Here is a 25,263-nt window from a genome sequence, read left to right as displayed (position 1 = left end):
CTGTTGTTGTAAGAGGGCACATCTTGGGTAGAGGCAAAGCACAAATTAGGGCAACACGCGACGTGAGAGGCAACAACACATGGCCGATGGGGCGTGAGAGGCACTTATGTGACACAATACGTGGCATGGAATGCGTGCAGACATGGCCAGTGGGTTATATCACCACAACACTAAGAGAGAGACACTAGAGATATATAGAGAGATAGGGGCAGCAGAGGGAGGAGAGAGAGAAGGGAGAGGGAGAGAGAGATAGATGCGAGAGAGTGTGAGAGAGGGATAAGATACTACACACACATTCGTTTGTTTTATTTAATTTTTGCTTATTATTTAAGAAATTATTTATAAATTAATATAAGAAATATTCTCTCTCTCTCTCCCTCTCTTGGTTGCAAACTGGTGTAGGGTTTAGGGTTTAGGAAGTTGGCTGTCTCAGTGACTTACACAATGAATCGATGATCGCATAACTAATAAGCAGCCTGCAGGCAACCAAGAGTCAAGAATAGTCTCAAAAAATGTAGAGAGAGAGAGAGAGTATATATTTAAATAATTTCTCTAATATTAAACAAAATTATATAATTATATAATATGTAAAACAATCGAACAAAAAATAAAATAAAAAATATATATCTTACTACTACTTTAAGAAAGTCGGCACACTCTGAGACGTGCACAGCTAATCAACGATCGCAGAACGAATAAGCAAGCTGCAGGCAACCACGAGTTCTAGACTCCAAAGACTAGTCTTGTGTTTAAATTTCATAAGAAGCATTTAGATATTGAGATTTATAAATAAAATCTTAAATTGTATTCCTTGAAATGAAAGGGAGCCTAGGATCCCAACCTTTGGACCCGATGGAGCGTGTCGCTAGCCCATCGTAGACGGGTCGGGTTACTCATCTTCTTTAAAGCCCCCTCCCTCCCCCTTTAGCACGTGCCTTCTTCTTTAATGGTCCCTTCTTAAGTAGTCCCTCTTAATTGACACTCCTCCCTCCCCCTTTATCCCTTAGTTTAATCATGCGTTTTCCCTCTTCCTTTCCACCTCTCTTCTCATCCCAACAACTAATTAATGGGAATTTTCCATTTTTTAAAGTAGGGGGAACGTAGATTGAAAAATGGGAAATCCCGGAATAAAACTCATAGGGGGCACCTAATTAGTGGGTTTTCAAAAGAAATGAAAAATGTGGAGCTGGGAGTTGAAGTGCTACAATCAAGTGAAATGAAGGTGGTGAGGAAATAGAGAGGAGCTTGGCAAGAGATGGAGGTTAAAGATTAAAGAAGAGAAAGAGAGAGATAGAGATAGATTTTGTTAGAGAATTGGAGCTTGGGCTTGTGGGCGAATTGGCAATTTGTTGTTGTTATTGATGTTAATTTGTGATGGTGGTGGCTATGGCGTCTGCACTCTGTCAGCATTGTGGCTATGGCGTCTGCACTGTGTAAGCGTGCTTCTCAACGACCGGTCTGCTTCCAAGACCCCCCCCTCGCACGTTTTGCCCGCTTCCTTTGCTCTCCCCTTTAATTGCTACCCCCTCCCTCACGCCCCTTCCCTGCCTACCCTGCCCTGCCCTGCCCTGTTGGCTCTCTCACAGCTCCCATTGGAACCTTGCAATAGGAAGAGCGCGCGAGAGAGAGCGCGCGCGCGAGAGAGACACAGAGACAGAGAGAGCGAGAGCGCGAGCGCTTTGTTGCCAATTTCGCAGCTCCACTCTCTTACAATTCGACGCGGTCTCATTGGGTTGGAGGAGACAGCGCGAGAGAGAGAGACCCAATTGGACTGAGTCTCATTGGGTTGGGTTAGAGAGAGAGAGAGAGAGAGAGAGAGAGAGAGAGAGAGAATCTTCTTGCCTCCCCTGTTCCAGATTAACCGTAACTGTTGGATTTGGAAGAGAGAGAGAGAGAGGGAGAGCGAGCGAGCGAGAGAGCGCTTGAGCATCGTCGGAGCTTTGCAGCATGCATCCAGGAGCTCTTGGTCGCACTTGGGCAGTCCACTCTGCCTCCAGCTTGCTCTCCCAAGAACCCGACAAGTGCGGACTGCTCGATGGTACCGGCCTCCGCCCCGATCGAGCTGACCTGAGGAAGCTGGTTTTTACCTGCAGTCGTCCATTCCAATCTCAGTCCAGCAGGCTCGGTACTTTTCCTCTTACGATTGACGGACCCATGATTTGAAACTGCTTTCGTGGCCGTCTGAACCGTAGATCAGCACCGTTTGAGACTTAACAGCCATTGTTCTTTCACCAGCCGAATTTGTTAGATTTTTATGTCCAGGCGAAGCGCGTGTGCCGCGCGCGCGCGTATGTAGAGAGAGAGAGAGAGAGAGAGAGAGAGAGAGAGTTTCCTGATGGTCTGATGGTCTCATTGCAGAAGTACGCGCTGGTGTGGGGAACACATTTGGAAATTTGTTCAGGGTAACCAGTTTTGGTGAGTCGCATGGCGGAGGTGTCGGATGCATAATTGATGGGGTTCCTCCCAGGCTACCTCTCAGTGAAACTGACATGCAATTCGAACTTGATCGGAGGTTGGTCCATCATCAACCTTATTTCTTCGCATGCCTCTGGTCAGCCATAGCATTACGACAAATTGTATGTATATTGGCTGACATTTGACGAACTAGGCCTGATGAAGGGCTTCCTAGAGTCAAAGACAATTATCTTATGAAGGTTAAATTTTTTTAACCTTGCGGAAAATTCTCATTCGAACTGTCTTCAGTGAGTCCAAAACCACAATGAGATCAACAAAGGGACGAGGCATGTAAACCTTTTGACATCTTCATATTATCCGCTGAGCTCCAGATACCAGTCTCCCGCCCCCCCCCCCCCCCCCCCCCCCCTTCAAATCTTCGATTAGTGTCTTCTTTGCTGTGGGACTTCTTTTGCTAGTGAGCTGTTCCCCTCTCAGCATGAGCTTGGTGTTTGTAACTCAGATGTTTCCAGTGAGGGTTGAACCGTAGAGCTGTAGTTCCATCAGGACATTTAGTTGAATAGGTGGACATGCAGATATCACCTTGTGGAAGGTTAGTCCGAGGTGCAGGCATTGTAAATTCAGTTATTTGTCCACAGGATCGGCTATATTTTCTAAGCAGTTAGCTTAGAAGTCTTTTGGTTGGAAGGGGCTAAAATGCAATAGTTCTGTGCTTACAAACAGTGCTTGGAGAAAAGAAGCAGACTCCTTTCTTATTGGCCTTCTACCTAGGTGTTAACTTTCATCTTCACTGAGTCTTTGATGCAATTTAAGTTTGTAGACATACAAATCTATGCTCTCGTGTGTGTGAATGCATGCTAGAAGGCATATGCGTATACAAAAATGGATACATGTACTCAAACAATCGACACATGTACACCACCATGTGGTGTTGATTGATGACAGGTTAGTTGATATCATATGATAATGGAGGTAATGATCTGTGTGGAAGATCATCATACTTTACAATAGGTCACTGTAATCCTACCCCACTCAATCCATTTTGCACGATAATGTGGGCAGGCTCTTGGATTTGTTTAGCTTTTGCAGTCTGCAGATGTCAACGTTTTGAAATTTATTGTTGCAGCCAGGTGATATTATGATAAACTTTCTAATTAAGCTTGTCTGCCTGATTAGCAAACTTTCTCAAGCAGTTTTCTGTAAATCTCTTTGCTTGGGAGAGATTAGAATCACAACAGTCTTGTGTTCACGAGCAGGTGTGTCTTGGATGACCAGAGTGTGGACTTCGTTTTGATTAGCCTTCTCTCTAGGTGTCACCTTTGTTCTTATCATCTTTAGAGTCTGCCCTTCATCTTCAGAGATTTGGCATATACTCTGTGCATGTATGTGTGACCTTGCCCATGTGCATTTCAAAGAGCATATGTATATAATGGTTCTCACATCACCACCCACCATGGTTTTACTGATGGGTTAGTGGGGATGTCCTTATAGCTAGTCTTTGCCATCATAATGGAGTTGATGGTTCATGATTGTGTTGGCAACTATTAGAAGGTTTAGAGACTGCACTTCTTATTTTTCAAGTGCTGATATTTATTTCGATTGTCATGCCACTTTGTGATTGCATCTTATCATTTGTCTGAGCTCCATGCAGGAGGCCAGGTCAAAGTCGTATTACAACTCCTCGGAAGGAAACAGATACTTGCTCAATTCTATCTGGTGTTGCAGAAGGTTAGCCTACAGAAAATTTAGACTGTGCTTACCTAGTCTGTTATTTTTCCAGGATACTGATTTAATTTATGTACTTACTCATCATGCAGGCCTTACATTGGGGACACCTATTGCTGTTGTTGTACCAAACACAGATCAGAGAGGAGGGGTGAGTCATATAAGATTGTCTCCAAATTTAATTATTCATTCCGATGTTATGTATATGTTTGTACTGGGATGACTTAGGGGTAGTCATATCAAATGGCATCTTTTGCTGCCGTTTTTCAGCGTAATCACAACACTGGTGCTCGTTTGAAAGTATTAGCATCCTTTTGTTTCGCCGAGGATGGATTCTTTTGCATTTAATCCAAAAATGCAACATTTAGATGTTGGGAAACTGACATTACCAATGCCGAACCTCTTTAAGAAAATTTCATAGCGTCTATAGAATGCATTTCTTCAGGTCCTTTATGCAGTGAGTTTTACTCTTGAAGTGAGCTTCATCATGTAGCTGAATTTATTAACTTCTTTGGTTGTCAGGACTATAAAGAGATGTCACTTGCATACAGACCTTCGCATGCTGATGCTACGTATGACTTCAAATATGGTGTTCGAGCTATTCAGGTACAATTAAATAAAAGGAGCCGTTGTTTAATCCAACCTGGGTAGAGTAGTGCATGCTGATAGCTTGTCTTTCACTCCAGGGTGGTGGTAGGTCATCAGCTAGAGAGACAATTGGAAGAGTAGCAGCTGGTGCGGTTGCTAAAAAAGTGCTTCAGCAAATATCGGGAACCGAGGTAATAAATGAAGTGTGATGTTATCCTGTTAAGTAGAATGAGTATGGAATGAAGTAAATAGTTTGTTTTCTCTCCATTTTTCTTGAGGTGTTAAGGTGAAATTTTTCTTTCGGCAGGTCCTTGCATTTGTTTCACGAGTTCATGGTGTGGAGTTGCCAGAAGATTCAGTTGACTACCAGAAACTTTCTATGGAACAGGTAAAAGTTGTGTTTTCTATGATTTTCAACTCCATGCAACTAAAGGCTGATTGGTTTGTGAAATTATGGCAGTTTTTTGTCATATAAGATATCAAAGTTGACTAAAGGGCTATATGCCCTGAAGAATTAAGGACATCATGATGTTGAGACTGTTCTGTTTGTTGGTAGATTGAAAGCAATATTGTGAGGTGCCCAGATCCTGTGTTTGCTGAAAAGATGATCGAAGCCATAGACCATGTGCGTGTGAAAGGTGACTCAGTTGGAGGAGTAGTAACTTGTATTGCCCGGAATGTTCCGCGGGTAATACTCGATGCACTTTTGACCACTGGGAATTTTATACGAGCTGGGTGTAAGAGTGATTGCATTTTCGTCTATGTTTTGTGTGTGTGTGTGTGTGTGTGTGTGTGTCTCATCCCATCCGTGTATTTAAGTCTAGTGCCGCTGCTGCCCCCTATCATCCATTCAATTATTCACTCTCTGAAATATGGGTTTCTTTCTTGAGGATTGAGGTTCCTCAAACAATCAACTCTGCACAACAAGGATGCATGATTTCCTCTCAAGAAAATGTCCCAGAAAAGGTGCCTGCACATGCGTTTCTTTATGCAAGCAGCTGTGTGTAAATATATGCCCGTAGCTATTATTTAGGATATATGTGTTTGTGGTCATTTCCCTGGCACTGATGCTGGCTGGTGTATGCTTATACAGGCTGGTTTTTGGGTTGAGGAGGGTGTAGGAGAATTTTGATAGAAACATTTTAGTTCAGTAGCTATATTAGGTTGTTTATGCATGAATGGATTACATGTATGCTTTGTTTTTCCATAATGCACAGAGAGAGAGAGAGAGAGAGAGAGAGAGAGAGAGAGAGAGAGATGCATTGCCATCTTGGGGAGGCCTCCCGGGCCTATGAGACAAAGTACAAAATCAGAGTAACTCGTACAAGCCTCTGCAGGCTGTGGCAAAGGGCCTCACTAAGGCCCTTTGCTGAGTACTATACTAAACTAAGCTCAAAATCAAATCTCAAAGCTAATGCTCAATCTGAGAGAGAGAGAGAGAGAGAGAGAGAGAGAGATTATTAAAGTCTTCGGAAGACCGATGGTGAGAAACATGATACAAACAAGCTGAAAGGGTGAAGCTACTAAGCAAGCATAAACACCCATAGTAATGCTACATGCTACATAGCCATAAGAACATCAATACAGAGTCATAACATAATGTCAATATGACCCTCCCCATCACCACTATCATCATATGTCATCAAAGTACAAAGCAAAATCCAGCCCAAGATCATGGAGGACCCAGCGCCCGGTGGCACAGTGGCAGAATATAGTTAGAGAGAGAGAGAGAGAGAGCGCAGAGCAGAGCATAGAGCTCACTTAGGGAGAATAGTAGAGATGTCACATCCAATGCGAGGCACAATGTGTGGGAGGTGGATCCCCTCCACTGTATCCCATTGAAGCCTTCTAGGCCCAAACAATCTCTAGCCAAGTTAGCCATAACCTCCACCAAGTGGGCCCGATTCCGGCCTTTATTACAACCATCTGTGCCCTGAATAATTTTCTTTTCAGAATTGCAATCGATGGTCGGACATCAAGGTTCATCGTTGAAAAATGAGCAGACTTTATCCTGGATGTGTCCTTGTCAAAAGGAAGAGTCAAATAATTCTCTGTTTCAGATTCTGTGGCAGCTCTTGGGTCATGTAGGCCATGCACATGCTAATCCATCCTGGCTTGCTCACTATCAAGAAGCTCCACAAAGCTCCTTGATCATGTACCTTGGCTGTTCTGATGGCTACACCCCTCTATGCTTTGCTGTCCACTTTTCCCGTTGATTGTTCTTCTATAACAGATTCAATGGGCCCTTCGTGCATTGCCTTATTTGGCTATATGTGTCGTGCGCATTGCATGGAACTGAAAATTATCTTCATGATGGCTGCCCTAATTTCTGTGCTTCCTCAACGTTCCAAGAAGTTCTCATATGTGAGGCAAGCTTCAACCCTTGGACAGCAAAAGACTCTTGGAAGGAAATCAAGATCTTGTTACAAAATGGAGCCTCCACAGATGAAGTGAAAATGGATGTCCTGTTGTGGTTTTGCTCTCTCAAGGCTTCCTGGAGGCCTTGGAAGCAGTGCATGTGTGATGAGCTCCTCATTTTTCTCAACCAACTGTGGGCATAATCATCCGAGTGTGTGCCGGCATACTTATCTTGTCCTCATTATCTGTTAGATAGGATGTGAAGTAAGGTCCAATCTTATGAGCTATTCTGCCAACTCATCAGGATCCCTAGTCTCCCCTTTGAAATTGTGGAGCATTGACATATCTTTCAAGTGTTTGCCAGGTACCTGTCTCATGATTCACCTGCCATATCATGGTCCATCTGAACCCAACTAATGAAGAGCCATATAATCTGCTGAGAAATAGAAATTCAGCCCTGACAGGTACGGCCATGTGCAGCTTTGGCAAGGCATCATCAATGTTCCCTTGTCCAGGTTGTAATTGATTCAGTCTAGACCCTGCATAGTGCACACTATTTGATGGAGTTTGAAGCCAAGCCTTCTTGTAGGCCTTCCATTGAAATGGAACTGGAGCATATGTGTCAGACTCCCAATAGCATGTACAGGAGGCTGGATTGCAATAAATGATTATCTTGATGGATGGTCTCTCTCCCATGCATGTGGTTCATTGACTGATGCAAGGATTGCTTGTGAGCAGAATCGCCCTGGCGGCGGAGATCACCCATTGGCAAGTCCATGATGAGTTGCTCAGCAAAAAGCTTCCCAAACATGGAAGGCTCTATTTTGTTATTAGGCATGCTGCCCTCCACGTGTCCTTCGTGCATCTGCAATAAGATGCCCATGCATCAGTGTACTACCGGCTCAGATGTATCATCATCATCATGCATATAGGCATGAGGAATCCTACTTGCCCCCCGCCCCCAGATTCAGGATCTGGATCCCTAAGTTACAGAGTCACACTTCCGGTGGATTCTCGGATTCCAGACTTTTGGATTCAAATTCTGGATTCTAGTCCTGGACCCTGAATTGCAGATTACACATGAGCATCCGGATTTTGGAGTACACTTGTGAAATTCGGCAACTGTTTATGCCCAATCTGGAGCCCTCTATTTTGGGCGGACCCATTGTTATACCTTCATTGAGTGTACCATTCCTCTTTCTACCACACTAGTTTACATTCCTGCAGAGGCAATGGGTCCACATAGCGGTTCACAGCATTGGGAGAAGGGACACTCCTCCTCTGGGTCACAATTTTTCCATCAAGATGCTTTTGGCAGGCGAGTACAACAAGGAATTCATGCCCTTATCTTGCCACAAGTAATTATAGCTAGATGCAACTTGTAGATCAAAGGAGGTTTTACATTCCAACCGGGTAATTGTACTGGACAGTAGCAGCCTGCAGTCAACGACTTGCATACTGAAGCACTGCGATCTTATCATGCTCTATCGGAGGACATTCGGGCTGAATACCGTTTCACCCTTTTGTTAACCTTAAGAGGGATGACGCCTGTGGATTTGGGGTTGGCCAAATCAAGGATTTGGTTGCAAAGGATGTGAAATATGAGCTGATGGTACACAAGGGAGACACTTTTAAACCAAATGACTTGATGAATGGATTCTGAAGTTGGGAGACACTAGTAAACTGGATGAGGACTGCATCATCTTCTCTAGTATGGCTATGCTCATACTTCGTGTCGCTAGACTTCCCGCACAGACCCACTATATGGGGCATTTAAGGGATGCTGGTCAACACTTTTGGTGTTCTTGCTCACCTTGCAGAAAAAGTTGTCTGATTTTTATGCATTGTCACAGATTGGCTCTGTCAAGGATATTTGCAGCAGTTCTGGAGGCTTTCCCTCTTTGTACATGACATATTAGAGAGGGGAAAGCTGCCACATTTCTTTCAAGGATTGCACCCTTCCTCTGCATATGATGTGAGACCATTGAGCGACCTGCCAAGTTTGTGGAGGATTCAAGCCAAAGAATGCTAAGAAGTACAAGCAGACTGGGGGCAGTGCGAATGGGAAGGCATTGGAGGCTGAGAGGAAGCCTAGTGGGCTTCAGTGGAATCCATCTAGCAGCAAAATGCCTTCTGCCAATGGATAGCACATGATTACCAGGCTATGTTGCCAGGGTGCATGGACCTGCATGACTATGATTTTGCAAAAGATCTATTACCTTGGATATGGGTCCTACTGACATCGTTTTGGGATGTGATTGGATGATATCTCTTGGGGAGTTCAGTGTTGATCTGAATTTAACGGCTCTCAGTTTCGCACACAAAGGCAAAGCAGTGGTGTTCCAGGGTGTGACAACCCCAAGAATGCGGCTGATTTCAGCAAGGCAACTGGCCAGGAACTCAAAAAAGAGGTTGCTGCCATATACCTAGCATCCCTCAGGTGGAGAATGTTGATATGCAGGACTTTCAGAGTTTGCTGATATGCCACATCAATTACTTCCAAAGATAGATGTTGACCATGCTGTTGTCTTGGACCTGGCAGCAAGCCATCAATAAGGCTCCGTATTCTCTCTATCTTCCCCTTCCTCTACTACTTTCTTCTATTCTCTATATCCGTCCCGTCACCTTCTCTACATTGTCCCCAACAACATTATAAAACATGCTTTATAAGACAATTTCATGTGTAGCAAAGTGAACTTTGAAGCATATGGAATGAAAAATTCTGGAGCAATATCATGATCGGAACAACTTTGCAGGGATTGGGCTCGCCTGTATTTGATAAGTTGGAAGCTGAACTGGCAAAAGCTTTGATGTCCTTGCCTGCAACCAAGGGATTTGAAATTGGCAGTGGGTTTGCTGGTAATTACTTTACTTCATGCTGTGTATGCACTGGCTTAGTAAATAAGGTTACTTTCATGTGTGTGCTTGCTCAACGTGTTGAATCATGTCTTTCAGTATCTACAGTTGATATCCTTTGGGTACACAACTTTGGATGAATAATATAGCTAAGGCGATAGGAATACATGGCTTAGGTGAAGTTTGCAAATGAGAGTGTCAACCAGGAATCTTGTTCATGGGGTTTCTGATTATTCATCTGAATTGTTGCCATAAGTGAAACGCTTTCAGTACTTCTAATCATACGAAAGTTGGGTGTTTGTGATCGTCAGGCACATTGCTGACTGGAAGTGAGCATAATGACGAGTTTTATATGGATGAAAGTGGGAATGTTCGAACCCGAACAAATCGTTCTGGTGGGATACAAGTAAGGGTTTAGTTGCTGTTAGGTTGCGCAAGTAACTTTCCATACTTTGTTACAACAGATGCAGCATTTGAGCATAGGCCAATCACGTGAAGATTGCATGATTTGAATCTTGTCTGCTCATCCTACTGAGTTTCCTTTTCTTTTCTTTTTTGGTCCCTCATTTAAATATCCCTGGTGCGTATGCAGGGGGGAATTTCAAATGGTGAGACAATAGTTATGAGAGTGGCCTTCAAACCAACATCCACAATCACTGTAAGCTAATTATGTTCAAAATTTCAACTTTGATAGAGTTTCACCTATGAGACGTCTTTCAACAAAGGGTTAGCTATTTTGCAAATGCAAATTCTGTGTCAATTGGCCTTTGTCAAATGGGCTGATTGGGTCAAGTTCTTCTGATGCATGTGCCCTTTTTGTTATTGTAAATTATGCCATCTGGCTTGTACCCAGCCTCAAAGATTTTTGGATTTGGATTTTAAATCCCTAGTGTCATGAGGTAACCTTTTGTATTTGTCATTATTTAGAGTGGGCTCAATGATCTTTTTAATGACCTTTTGCATATGATTTCTGGATTACTTACCTTCCAGAGTCTTTTGAACCCAGATGGCAGCTATGCTTGGGTACTGACGACAACATAAGTGTAGCTTTGCTTACTGGGTTTTTAAAGTTTTTAATTTTTCTCATTTACTCTTAATTTTGTCTTCCCTTTTTTCCTTTTTCTTTCGCTTGGTCTAAAAAAATTAATTTGTAAGGTTGGATATATTGTAGATCTTATGAAGGCATACTTACCTTTATGATCATAAAAGTGCTGGTGTTTTTATTTGATGTTTTATGGCTGTAGGATGGTCGGGTTGATTTAAACATAATTGTGCATTACTTTGTAAGAATTTTTTGAAAGATAGTTCAGGCAACATAATATGCTTGCTGGATTCATATCGAATGAATGTGGCCTAGCCAGCTAGGTTTTGAAAATGTAGCATTGCACACTTTTTGAGATCCAGGCTTCCTCTTCTGAAATTTGTACTTGTTTAAGAAGGATCTCTGTTGCCCTTTGTTTTAGAATGAAATATGTAATGGTATACATGTAACCCTGTGAGTTTGCATCAGTAGAAGACACCTATGGTACACTCCGATGAAGTCATGGGATCCCGCATACAAGTAGGGTATCTGTCAGTTTTGGCAGCATGACACTTGCTCTTCAACAATTTAATTGACCTGGCAAGGTCACCAACCTTGCTATATTTACAACTTTTTGTTTAACCATGGCAATGATGGTGGCAACTACGATCAGATGGCAAAGAGTTAAACAGCAATGTGATGGACCTTACCATATTTAGAAATAAAATGTGTGTCATCTGAAAGGACCTCTATGGTTCTCCGGTGCCCGTGAGTTCCAGACTGGGTTCTTTGTGGATTTGGAATGTACCCCAACAGATGCGTTTTGACATCGAAAGGTAAACCAAGGGCATTGCCCTTAGAGTAAGCCAAATAAGTCTGGGAAATAGCTTCTCCAAGTTCATGGGTAGTTTGTCGACCATGGCTCACTGGAAAAGAAAGCATACTACTAGCTTGTAGGATGGTCTATAGATAGTTCTTGTCAATATGGTGCATGATTTCTAGTCACATATTATCCTCTTATGAGATCACAGCACATTGTGGCAAAAAGCCTACTTTTGTGATTCAGCCCTTGCTTGCGAGAGTGTGATAGCTCACTGAGAGCCTATTGTTTTGCAGAAAAGCCAGAAAACGGTTACAAGAGATAGACATGAGACTGAATTACGAGCTCGGGGCCGACATGATCCTTGCGTGGTCCCTCGAGGTAAATGCTGGTGCTTCAGTTGGGGTTGTCGATTGAAGTTTGATATTCAAGCAAAGGCTTCTTGAAGTCAGGTTTATGTTGTTGGGTGTTGTGACCCATTTCATTTTCTTTCCTTTATTCTATGTTGGTTTTATGCATCGTTACATAAGGGCTGTATACTGTCTCTAATGATGTACTGTTTGCTTATCCAGCTGTTCCTATGGTGGAAGCGATGGTTGCTTTAGTATTGGTCGATCAATTGTTACAGCAGTATGCACAATGCCAACTTTTCCCCAGTGATCCTGTGTTACAAGGTTCCAAGAATTTAAAGGAGTCTGAACCGGCCCCTGTATGATCTGCTAAAATCCTTAAATGAGATGACCAAGATGGTATGTGCATTCAGAGAGAGAAACACAAGTATTTTGTACATTAGCATTTGCGTGAATTCTGCGCCCGCACTTGAAAGAGAAAGCATTCACTCAGTGCCCAAAATTATGGGGTTTATTGGTTGACGATGTTGGAAGATTTCATTGCAGTGTTCATATGCTTGGTATCTGTGGGAATGCAAAGTAATCTACCTCTGAGTGCAGAAGATTTTGCAGGATTTGGCTTTGGTAGCTGATTGTAACTCATCAGCTGAGTTTTGCCAATAAATGCTTACAGTAGGTTCCTTTTCCCAAAGACATGGACAAATAATTTTTAGTAGGGTCATAATGAAAGAAGGGATTGTGAGGCGATCCTTGAAAGATGCTGTAGCCCTTATTTTCTGTCTCTTTCATCTCTGATTATGGCTATGGATATGAAAAGCTAGAGGCATGTACATTTGTCGAGCTCTCTCCTGTAAAGGAGTAAAGTTTGAAGCAGACTATGTGCCTTTAATAGTGTATACTTGGGCAGGTCAGTTCTGTGAATTTTTATTTGCCAAGCTACAGCATGTCGTGTTTAGTGAACCTATTGACAATATTTTGTTTTTGAGGATGATTCAGAGTCTAGTGGGATTGGCAAATGAACGTCTTTAGATGCTGAGTGTGTTGTGATATCTACATAGTACAGAGAATAGAAGAAGCTTGGATTGAAGAGGTGATAAAAAGGTCCAAAGCATCAAATTCTACAAGAGCATTGTTGAGGCAAGCATCTGACCAGTCCACTGTTATACACATGCAGGCTACCGCTTAGATTGGCAAGGCTGTTACAGAGTTTTTATTCCTGTTTTTTGGAAGATTTTGATTCTTGATTTGCTTGTTTATTTTTGCTTAGTCACCTTCTTCCTTTCTTATTTATTTCTTGTTTTCTTTCTCTCTTTTTTGTGACATATTTTAGTGAGCACTGGGTTTTCCCAAGAGACTCCACGGGTCTTTAGAAACCCAGTAATAGCTGCTTATGGGATGATGACATAAGTGTTGCTTTGCTTGCGAAGTATGTCTTCCTTTGGTTTTCCAAAAATAAATTTGTTACCTCTTTTTTCTTCTCTTTCGCTTTCTCTTTTATTATCTGTGTATGATTGGATATATTATACTCTTACAAAGTTAAGGGTGAAATTTTATTTGTCGATCCTTTTAAGACCACCTTAAGTTAGGTTTGTCCTCTTGGACGAAGCTTTTTAAAGACCTTTTAGTCGTCCTTTTGGAGGATAGGTGGTCATCTTGTTTCCATCCTTTGGCTGCTTGTATGGAGATAAACTTGGTCATCTTGGTCATCTTTTTCATTCCCTTATTTTTCTCCCTTTTGCTCTGGCGTTTTGGGGGTTGATTGCCCTGTAGTCTGCTGTTTTACTGGTTGAAAACTGCCAAAATTTCGACCTTTTACAAGATTTGGAAGTTAAAAAAGGCAGCATTTCCTTTGTCCATCCTTTTGAGACCACCGGAAGTGAGGTTTTTCCTTTTGAATGATGCTTTTTAAGTCCTTGTCCTTTTGGACAATAGGTGTTGGCCCTGTTTCCATCCCTTTGGCTGCCTTTATATTTTTCCATCCCTTTGGATGCTATCTTACAGCACAGTGGCATTCCAAAGCTTTTGGCATAGTTGTATTGCAAAGCTTTTGCAATCTTCTATCATATACGTGTGTGTGTGCGCGCACGCGTGCGCGTGTGTGTGTGTGAGTATATGTATATGTATATGTTTATGTATATTTATATATCTATACATGTGTATGTGTGTGTGTGTGTGTGTGTTTTCTTCAAAATGTGTTTTATTTTTTTAAATTATGTTTAAAAATAAATAAAGACACACACAGTATAGATGCCATGCATTTACACGTATGCAATCCTATGAAAAAACATTTTTCCCAAGTACAAGCAATGCTAAGGCTTACCTAGACACAAATTGAAAATTCCCTAAAAAGCATTAAAGTAATGAGATTTATAAATAAAACCTAAGGTTTTATCCCTTGAAAGCAAAGTCAACCTAGAACGGAACCTTCTACTCTATTTCTTAAGGAAAAGTTGCCATGTAGGAGGAACGGGAGTGGAGGGGGAGTTAGGAGAGGTACCACCTGGTGAGCAAAGGAAGACCCTATTGCACTCTCAAGTACTCAACATGGCACTAGGGGGAGTTAGGAGAGGTACCACCTGGTGAGCAAAGGAAGACCCTATTGCACTCTCCAATACTCAACATGGCACTAGGAGGGCTTGAATTTTGAATCCCCCACCCTTGGGCTTCTCCTTGCTGGAGTAGTCTTTCTTGGTGCCTTGCCCAAGAAGTAGTGGGTCCATTTCAAACATAAGTGCATGCATAGAGATTGGCTCTGCCTTTCTCTACTCTTCCTAGGTCTTTGCAGGAAGAGTGACCAGCCTCCAAATGATAAGATGCTTTAGAAAGAGGCCTTGATGTTCTAGATCGATTTGTACCATGTTTTGCGAGCACCCAAGCATTAGATTCTTGAACTCTCATGGGTATGCCCATAAAGACCTTCACAATCACCGGGGCAACTTCACCCTGATCGACTATTAATGATGTTTGCATCCTTAGCCATGTATCCAAGTGCCCTAGCAGTAGCCTCTCTCGCCATTACAGTTCCATCCATCAACACCTTCAGCAAGGGTGTGACCACTCTCTTCCACTATGATTTTTGCATTCCTTTCATTGTTCTGTGCACATTCATACAATTTATTTGCGGCCTCTTCTTTCTATACTTCCATCCCGTGTAGTAGGATGCAGTGTGCACTTAACACACCCCCATTATTGTGAACCCAACACACCCCCATTATTGAATCTAATGAAGCACTCAATGGAATCCCCCAATTGCCTCTTCTCGATATAATGTTAAGGAACCAGTTCGTGTTTGCAATCTTGTTATCCAAAAGAACATTCACCCATTTCAAGTCATGCACAAATGTGAATCACCTTTGATAACGCCATTCTTGCTACATTTTCTCGCAAGGATCAACCCACTTCTGAGGGACTTCTGGAGCTCTTGAGTGATGCTGCACAAGGGGCGCATGTAAAGCCCCTCTACTACCATCATCATAGAGAAGAGCAACCTCGAAGAGGCAATGAACGAGAGATTTGGCTTTAAGCTTGAGCTTGGCACACACTTTGAAGATACTAAGAATTGACATCATTGGTAAAGCCGTGGAGGGAATCAATGAGCTGAATGGGAACAACCAAGAGATCCTCAATTTTCTAAGGTTTTTTCTCCAAGCAAGATGAAAGCAGGGAGGGGGGGAAAGATGAGGGGGTTGGCTATGGTGAGAGGAGGGCGAGGTGCTGGCTATGACAATGGAGCTATGGTGGCTATGACTATGGCAATGTCAAAGATGAAGGGTGAATCAAAAAGCTTGACCAAATTAACCTTCATTTTTTAGTCTACCTTTGCATTGACTTAGCCGTTCCCTTAGGAAAAACACGTGTCTTCTATTCTTCCATTATTCTATCTATTCTTCTATTCCTTAGCCATGTGGAACCCAAGGGACATGCCACATTGAGAGCTTCTCGAAGTATAAGTTGGGCAAAGAGCCTCTCGGGGAGTGAGCTGAGCTGAGCCACATGGATTGCCTCCTAGGGAGGGAGTTTTAGAGTGACGTTAGAGCTAGGGCATGCAGTGGGAGAGATTCAAAGCTGGAGCATGGAGTGGTTTTTAAAGTTGGTTTTTTTGTGAGAGTTCCTTTTGAGTGCAAGGGAAGGTGGCACCCTCTTCTTGCCCCTTCCTCCCACCTTCTTCCTCCTTGCATGCCTTGCCCAAGGAAAGCTTCCCCATCTCCCACTCACTCCATCCCCATCTCTCCCCACCTCTCCTTCCCCCTCCCTCTCCCTCTCTCTGAAACTCAATGGAGAGAGAGCACATGTGGCTATGTGATGGAGAGAGAAATATTTTGTGTGTGTGTGTGTGTGTGTGAGAGAGAGAGAGAGAGAGAGAGAGAGAGAGAGAGAGAGAGTCTAGCAGGGCGGGGGATTTTTTGTGTGATCAATGTCCATGGCCACTCATCTAGCTGAATCGTTGAGTAAAGTGAGCATATAACCAAGCCAAGGTGGAGGGGGTCTTAAAACTTGAATTTTATTTGTTAACATTTTATTGCTTGAAATTAAGATTCCACTTTGAGACCCAACGCAACAGGTCTCTAACCTATCGTAGATGGGTCATGCTACTCATTCTTTATTGAGAGGGTAGCATTGGAACCCGCAATGTCTTTCCCACATGTGAGCCCTATTACTAAGCTATAGAGTGCAAGAGTATATCTAGTGCTAACTAAAATATTATAAATGGCCCCTCTTCCCTCTCCCCCTTTAGTAGTGCGTTGTCTTATATTCCTCAAGGCGTTAATCCCAGACCTGGATTTGGAGGTCTGGGCAGGAAATATAGAGGTTTGAGGGAGCTCCATGGAGGTTCGGGGCAGGAGGGAGGTTCGGGGGACTAGGAGGGAGGTTTGGGAGAGAAGGAGAATGCTGGAGGAGACCACGTGGCGTTAACAAGTGGCGCAAAGGGGTAGACTGCACAACGTGGAGGAGGGAGGGAGGAGGCCCTGTGAGGTAGCAAAGGACTTGCACATGTCCATGCGCGGCTGGTAGAATAGTGGCAAAAGGCAGCACGGAGATGAAGCGCAGAAATCGACATAGAAGGCCCGAAAGCAGAAGGCACCATGTGGCAAATTGATGCAGTGCTTGGCTGACTAGACTGTAGACAACTATGACAATGCTGACTGCTGATTCAAGACTGCAAATTTAAGGCAGATTTAAGACTGCACACACTCCATAGCACTGCATTGCCATGTGGCGCCACCACATTCCGCAACCTAAGGGACACTGGGGTAAGCGGCCAAGAGAGAGAGAGAGAGAGAGAGAGAGAGAGAGAGAGAGAGAGATTTAAGGCAGATTTAAGACTGCACACACTCCATAGCACTGCATTGCCATGTGGCGCCACCACATTCCGCAACCTAAGGGACACTGGGGTAAGCGGCCAGGAGAGAGAGAGAGAGAGAGAGAGAGAGAGAGAGAGAGAGAGAAGAGAGAGAGAGAGAGGGCAGAGAGGAGAGAGAGAGAGAGAGAGAGAGAGAGAGAGAGAGAGGAAGAGAGAGAGAGAGAGAGAGAAGAAGTGAGAGAGAGAGAGAGAGAGAGAGAGGGAGGGAGGGAGGAGAGAGAGGAGAGAGAGACAAATGAGAGAGATAGAGAGAGAGAATATAATATAATAGAGTAAATATTATATTATATAAAAGATAAAATATGCTATATTTATATATTTATTCAAGATATATATATAGATAGAGAGAGAGAGAAGATAATATAATATTATATAAAATATAAAATATAGTATATTTTATATAAGAGAATATATTTATATTATATATATTATATATATCTATTTATATATATATATAGAGAGAGAAAGAGAGACAGAGACAGAGAGAGAGAAGAAGAAGAGGAGAGAGAGAAAGAGAAGACAGTGTGCAAATAGACACGCCCGTAAGTTTTTTTTTAAGTTCACTAAATGCATTTGTGTGCACGTCTGTGGGTGCTTTGTCTTGTTGTGAATGGTGGCCAACAATGTGTATTGTGAAGTTGCTCATAACTCCATCAACGTTAAGTACATGATTGCCTCACAAAACTTATTTTTCTCTTTTTACTACAAACACAAGAGGATGAGTCACAAAACTGGTGGCAATGGACCAAGACAAGAGGTCTTCAGGTCTAATAATTGAAATAAATGTTATTGAGAATGACATCCTTCTAACATCCATCTCAGTGGGACAATGTTGTACTCTCTCTTAGTTATGCAATGACATTATTATGGAGACTGAGAATAATATCCGTAAAGAATTTTCATTCATTTGAACAACAGGAAAGTAAGTTGGTTTCCCCCCTGTGTTTCTTCTAAATTGATTCTCTTTACATTTGCATAATACATTTACATATTGCTAAAAAATTATTTTTGCAAATACTTCAAAGGAGCGAAAGCAAAATTCAATGCAAGGACATTGTATATAGAGCAATTCAGATAATACAAAGCTATTGACTCCAAGGATTACTTGGCAATCCAAAAAAAAAAAGTTTGACATTTGATGTATTAATATAAAATGATTACAAGTATCATGTGTTTTTCTATTGTTGCTCAGAATCTCTCTCTTGACTTTTTTGCAGTGGAAACTCCTTCTGAGAATCTTCCACATGCTGCTCACATTGCTATTGATGGGCATCTTGCTACTGCTATAAATCCTCCATGGGTATTACCTCCTCATGCATCGACTCCTTGTGCTCCTTTGATGTCCCTACCTCCTCGTCCATGTGCTCGGGCTCGCTGCTTTGATGTCCTTGCCTACTCGTGCATAGGCTCAAGCTTTTGTGGTAGCTCTACCTAGAAATGATTAAATGCAGCTTGTCCTTCCACATTCTTTGAGAATTGTTTGAGTAGCTCATCAACACCAAACCCTCTAGAATATCTTCTAGATTGCTAGTGATAGGGACATTTTGAGCCTGTTTTTCAACCCAAAGATCCTCATAGTCTTTTGAGCCCTCTCCTATATGGATTGTTCGGTCTGGTATTGGACAAGGGGAAGAGACCTTTAGCAGCTTCAAAATTGTCTTTGCCCTGAAGCTATTTACATATTTAGAGCCAAAACTATCCTCTTTCATCTGCAATAAAAACAAAGAATGTTTTCAATCTCTTTTGTATCAATGCATTGAATTTAGAATTTCTTAAATAGTATGCAATAAAAGTACTTACAAATTCAAGCTGTATCTCTAAAAAGTATGTGTCCATCATATATTTTGCACTTATTAGAGTCCTCCATCCACAAGAGAAAGGATCCTCCTGTTGTGGTGTTTGTTTAATCAAAATATAAAGCTAAGGGCATTGGTTGAGTTGAATCTTACATCTTTAAATTTGGATCACGGAGGTCTAGTGCATCCATTAGTCTTTCGAGACATCTGCAATGGGAATGAAGGGCATCAAAATATAAAATTCATACTTTTGCATGTAAGCGATATGGCTGACTTTTTAAGAGAAAACCTAGAAATCACGTTTTAGAGCAAAAGTATGGGGAATGAGTGACTTACAATTCTAAATCCCAGTGGGTGCCCTTTAAGGAGTTGAAGGTATAACATAACTTTTGTTCTCCATCTATATGCACCAAACTCCAGTGATTGCTACAAGCGAAACAAATAACATGAGGGGATTAGACCAAGAGGGTGTAAATACAATTTGAACATATCAGGATTTTGTCAATAGAGAGTAGTAGTGGAAAAGGTTAGGGAACATACTATGAACAATATAGGAGGAGAATCATATCAACCATATCCAAATTGCAAAAATGAAACCACTTGGAAATGCTTTTGGTTGATGTCTTGTTATCCTTCAACTTGAAAGATATAGCTGGATCAACTATATACACAGAGTGCTGAAGGCTTCGATGGATCTTATTCTTCAAAAAACTACAAAAAAACACTTCACTTAGCCTATGAAAAAGTGAATGCTACAAATACATTTAAAAATTGACCTAGAAAGATATACTTACTATAGAGCTGCAAGCATGATTGTGCAAGTGATATGTTTTTCTTTCTGTGCTAAAGCCATGATGCAATCTTCTATCAAATCCCAGGCCAGTAGGTCATCATTCACAGTCTAAACAAATACTCTTATCCTTGGTCCAAGTTGTGGGAGCTTCTATTGAATTTGCACCATCTTCACTAATGTCTGGGATTCCAAGACAGACATTGTTTCTTTGACTCTCTCCCTGAGGGACTCTTCATAGGCAACCTTGCCTCTGGTCTCATGTTGGTGAGTGACCTCTATGATCTTGACTGCATCTTCTTTAGGTTTCCTGGCTTGAGGTATCAATAGGGTATCTCTAATTTTTAGATCATACCAATCCTCTACATGAGGTCCCTTGCCTTTCTTTTTGGATGTTACTTTGGTTCTTGCCATAGTCTATTGTGTTCTTCTCTTGGACAAAAACCCAAACATAACAAGTAAATAAGCCACCCAAGATTTTGCTTGAAAACGCGATTTGGTCCAAAGATATAGGTAAACTATTGAAATCGCATTTTTAAGCAAATAATATTTTACATACTTTAGCAACACACTCCATGCAAAACATTTGCTAGAAAACGCGATATGGAGGAGAAATACAAAGAAAAAGCTGAAATCACATTTTTGAGCAAATTCCTTTGCAACATAATCTAATCAATCAGTTGGACTCCACCATCCTCCTAAACCCTAGAATGCAGATGAGATGAGCTCAACAAAAACAACTCATAGAGTGTCTTTGAGAGAAAGCTGTAGATTCATGGCCATTTCACCTTAACAACAGGAAAAAACCAATGACTCGTGATAGATTGCTTACCTGGGATTGTGTGTCCTGATGATAAATAGGTCAAGGTGGTGGTTCAGAATAGGGCTCGAGCTGGTGAGGTTAGAGCTGGAGCTGGGGAGGTTGGAGATGGAGCTAGGGAGGCTGGGGCTGTGGAGCTAGAGTGGGTGGTGGAGCTGGTGAGGTTGGAGCTAGAGCTGCACTGGGACTCTGTTTTGGAGGTGGTGAGGTTGGAGCTGGAGCTACAGTGGGACTCTGCAATGGAGGTGGTGAGCTGGTGAGGTTGGAGGCACCTGAAGCTAGAGATAGGGACGAAAAGAGAAGGGTAACTCTACTTAGTGGCAGTTTGGTCTCAAAATCTATGCAAGAAATGATTAGCAAGTAAATGCACGTGTACCTAGAAGACCATTTTTTGCACGTGTGGCTGACAAGGCTGATGTGACATGCATTGAAAACTATGCCCTTTCCTCTTATCTACACTTTTCTCTATCCCTACACCACATCCTTATTTGCAAAGCTGCCATCATCCCCCCTCCTTACTCCCATCATCCCCCCCCCCCTTACTGCACCTATGCAAGAGCCACAGACAAGTCACTAAAGCTAGCCATGGATAGAAAAATTCTAGGTATTCATATATCCCACTTTGGAATCTACTATATTTGTGGGTAGTAGTGTTTTATTCATCTATGATTGTCTAGAACTCACTTTTCCTTAGATCCTAGTCCTTGCTCCATAGAGGACAAGAATATTTCCCAAAAAACGCGATTTGAGGCCCTCTTTGCATAAAAACACCCCATATCGCGTTTACCACAAAACATGCTATGTGTGCTAGTATTCGATAAAAAATGCAATTTGGAGCAATTTTCTTGAACAAACTAGAATATCACATTTTTGAGCAAATTGTTATGCGAGAGTTTGTAGAATGCATGGAGAAAGACAAGTTTAAAAAAAGTACTAACCTTATTAGTATGTAGATAACAAGAGCTTCATGGGTGATAGGTTGATGGTTGTCAGCTTGATGGATCTTGAGTTGTAGTGGGTCATTGTGATAGATATGGTGAGGTTATGGGCGACAGTTTAATGGGTATTAGCTTGATTGGTTGATGAGCTAGAGCTGTAGGGGTTCTGGGTGATGGAGCTTGAGCTGTAGTGGGTCAATGTGATAGCTCTGTTGAGGATTTGGGTGATAGTTTGATGGGTTGAGATAGAGTTGTAGTGGGTCTGGGTGATGGAGCTGGAGCTGTATTGGGTCAGTGTGATAGAGCTATTGAGGTTGGATAGCACAAGCCTGTAGGAAACTTGAGATGGAGATGACAAGGGAGATGATTAAGTCTGGCAGCTTGGTCTAAAAATAGGTGCATGCACTCACTGGATACTTAACTCACTAGTACCTTGAAGACCTTTTTTGGCATGTGTGGTAGGCAAGTGTGAATTGCATAAATATCTATGCCATCTCCTCTTATCTTCACTTTTCTCCATCCATTCAACAGTTTTGAATCTTCATCTTCTTCCTCATCTTCATCTGGACAATACTTTAGACCTTGTCTTGTCTCCAACCATCATCCTCACCTACCTACACTTGTGCGAAAGCCATGGAGAGAGAGGATATAGGTACTTAAATACACCACATTCTTGACCTACCTTTCCAAGTGTTTTCTTGATCTATCCAATTCTACTGCATCAGATATTAGGCATTTGCTTCATCTTTTGAATGATCAAGACAATTATCTTTAAGATTTACCTGAATTTGTCTAGACCTAATGTTTTTTATGGAGCCTAGAGATTAATACTGTGTGGCCAAGGACTTTTCTTGAAAATGCTATTTGAGACTTCTTTAGCTTAGGATTACCCCATATCGTGTTTATGAGCAAATTTATTACTATTGCTAGAAGTTTATTTGCATCAATAGAATGTTTTGCTAGAAAAGCCATTTTAGTGTATTTAACTAGAAAGACAGTCATATCGCATTTTTCTGCAAACTTTCAAAGAGGAGGAGCTAACCATCCAAGTGATGCAGGTGATGCAACAAGACTTGTCACAAAGACCATTGACCTCTCAGCTTATGCTCTAAGGGAGGAGGAATTTATTGGTAAGAATTTCTTTATGAGTGCTTCTATTTCTTATTAGCTATATGTGCAAGACTCAATTTTAATTTTGTATGATGTAGTCAAGAGAAGAAAGCCCAATGACAAGGGTTCAAACAAAGGAGGTTAGTTTGTTTTGCTAAGGGAAAGGAGAAAGAGGAAAAGAAGTCACCCCAACTGTAGCTCTTTGAATTTCTACAAAAGTCAAAATGCCAAATGCACTATCACAAATACCATGAGATGTTGAATAAGGAGATGGATTTGCAGTCTCTTCTGACACAGCACAAGGACTTTCTTGGAGAGGTGTATGAATCCTTTCACAAGCTAACAGTTGAAGGATCAAAAGTTGTCAACAGTAAGACTTTTGTACATATCAAGGACATTGCCACAAATGACAGGATGAGGTATCAAATGCACAAGCTGTTTGATAGTTTTGAAGACTACCACAAGGGAATCTACGCTATACACAAGGGCAATTGCAGGATACTTGAAGAGTCACTTGCATTTGCCATGTATGTACACTATGGTGATGGATCCATTGAGGACACAAAGGATAGCGATGAGGAAGAGGAAACATAAGATAAGTCAGACCGACCTGAACATAAGATCACCCCGAAAGAGGAGGAGCTTGCAGTCGCAGCATTGGACCTAGTGGCCTTAAAAAATGAGACCGTAAGAGATGCTATCCTAGTGGATGACGTTGAGGATGAGAGCTCCGACCTCACTGCACCCATTCTTCCCTCGTTCAATATTGAGGGAAAAGAGTATGTCTTGTTGTATGACATACAGTGCCTTTTTAAATTGAGAGAGGATTATGCAATTGCCCTTATTGCACAATCTTGCAGGGTTGACAACGAAGTAAGGATTGATGACGATCCTTTGTTAGAGCTAGAGGACAAATTCAATCCTTTGGAAGCATTGTCCATATGTTTTGAGCAAGCCAAAATGTATGAAGAGGTGGATGAGAAAATCTTCCAGGAAACCCTAACACGAATGAACCTCACAACAAGCTTGGATATTAGTAGCTCTAAGGGGAAGGAGGAGATGGGTATTTCCTTGTTTAATGATGATATACTACAGAAAGATGAGAATATTTAGGTAAGGCACCTACCTTTCTTGAATTTGGAGTTTTGATATGCAATTTGATGGTCTATTTTAAATCTAAGTGTGTTTTGCATATGGCAATTGTTCATTGAAGATGAGACATTCCTCTTGAGGGTAGCTAGAAGTAGAATTGCTGGGCTTGGTAAGCTATCAAGCCTTTCTCATTACATCAAAGACCTAATTTGCTGCAAAGATATTGATTTTTAGCAAACTGCTTAGCAATGATGGAGTTGCTCTTACTTATTTTTTCAATTGTTTATCAAAAGTTTTGGGTGGTCATCCTATATTGTGGCAAATAAATAAGATCATTTTGATAGAGAAGCAGTCTTCTTAATTATTTTTGGGTGTTATGCTGGAAAGCAAGGCTCAAGAGCTGGTTACTTTTTGGCATATACTGCCTAGGCACTAGCTTGTGGTGTAAAGGATCCCCTCTCCTCATAAGCTTATGGAAAACATAAGCTCATAAGGAATCGAGAGCCTTCTTTGGTGGCCCTTCTAGACAAAATAAATGAAGAGAAAACTATGACCACAACAACTCTTGCACAAGATGAGAAGAGTTCGGTTGCTCCTCAGCTCAAGAAAAACAAGTCTCCAATCAAAATCACAAGAAGGATTCCAAGCAAAGTTGGCAAACCATTGGAAGGATAGCTTGTATGGCATTGTATATTTTACAAGATAGAAGTAGAGTTGAATTGTGAGAACATTGTAATTTTAGAATGTCTTAGTTATGTTTATATGTGTATTTGTGATAAAAACAATGTACATTTTAAAATAGAAATATATGTAGTACTTTTGGAATATTTCAATGGTTGCATACAATGACTTCTTATGAATGAAAGATCCAAGTCTTGTTCATGCAAAAAACAATTTATTACATTTAATGACACCTATTGATGAACAAGGTTTAGCACTTAGCTTCTATCTACCCATTTGTGGTTTACAAATATCTTTGACTGAGCATGTCTTTGTGCTGCATTTGAGTTCTCCAAAATCTGCCTCCTTCTTTCCTTTTGAGCCAATCTGAAAGCTAGCTTAACCTGTGATGTATTAGCTTTCTTCTTGGCTTGAAGCCTTTGTAGTATTCCTCAATAGAACCACTGGAAGACTTCTTTTAAACTATTTGCTTTCTATTTTCCTCTAAAATGTTGTGTATGTATAAAGAAAGCATTCTGTGCCATATAGTGTGATTTCTCCA

The 25,263-nt window shown here is 41.6% G+C and overlaps 1 protein-coding gene across 1 annotated transcript; it reads left to right on the top strand.

The window, feature by feature from the left end:
- Positions 1-1,385: 1,385 nt before the first annotated feature.
- On the top strand, positions 1,386-12,965 carry LOC147891290 (chorismate synthase 2, chloroplastic-like). The gene is made up of 13 exons (XM_087389513.1): positions 1,386-2,125; positions 2,359-2,512; positions 4,067-4,143; positions 4,233-4,291; positions 4,663-4,746; positions 4,827-4,919; positions 5,036-5,116; positions 5,285-5,416; positions 9,843-9,945; positions 10,254-10,348; positions 10,535-10,600; positions 12,080-12,164; positions 12,356-12,965. The coding sequence occupies exons 1-13, from the start codon at positions 1,948-1,950 to the stop codon at positions 12,496-12,498; spliced, it is 1,350 nt and encodes a 449-aa protein (XP_087245639.1). The 5' UTR covers positions 1,386-1,947; the 3' UTR covers positions 12,499-12,965.
- Positions 12,966-25,263: the final 12,298 nt, after the last annotated feature.

This window comes from Dipteris shenzhenensis, chromosome 18 (genome assembly GCF_047967505.1).
Source record: "Dipteris shenzhenensis isolate YYH24624 ecotype China chromosome 18, Dip_SZ_1.0, whole genome shotgun sequence".
Classification (NCBI taxonomy): domain Eukaryota; kingdom Viridiplantae; phylum Streptophyta; class Polypodiopsida; order Gleicheniales; family Dipteridaceae; genus Dipteris; species Dipteris shenzhenensis.
The sequence above is the reverse complement of the archived record's forward strand: the minus strand, read 5'-3'. Positions and strand labels throughout refer to the sequence as shown.

Bases quoted from the DNA above. Each gene is read 5' to 3' on its own strand.
- LOC147891290 (XM_087389513.1), top strand. From the start codon at position 1,948: ATGCATCCAGGAGCTCTTGGTCGCACTTGGGCAGTCCACTCTGCCTCC. The intron at 2,513-4,066 runs GTTGGTCCATCA...AGCTCCATGCAG, and splicing joins CAATTCGAACTTGATCGGAG to GAGGCCAGGTCAAAGTCGTA. The intron at 9,946-10,253 runs GTAATTACTTTA...TGTGATCGTCAG, and splicing joins AATTGGCAGTGGGTTTGCTG to GCACATTGCTGACTGGAAGT.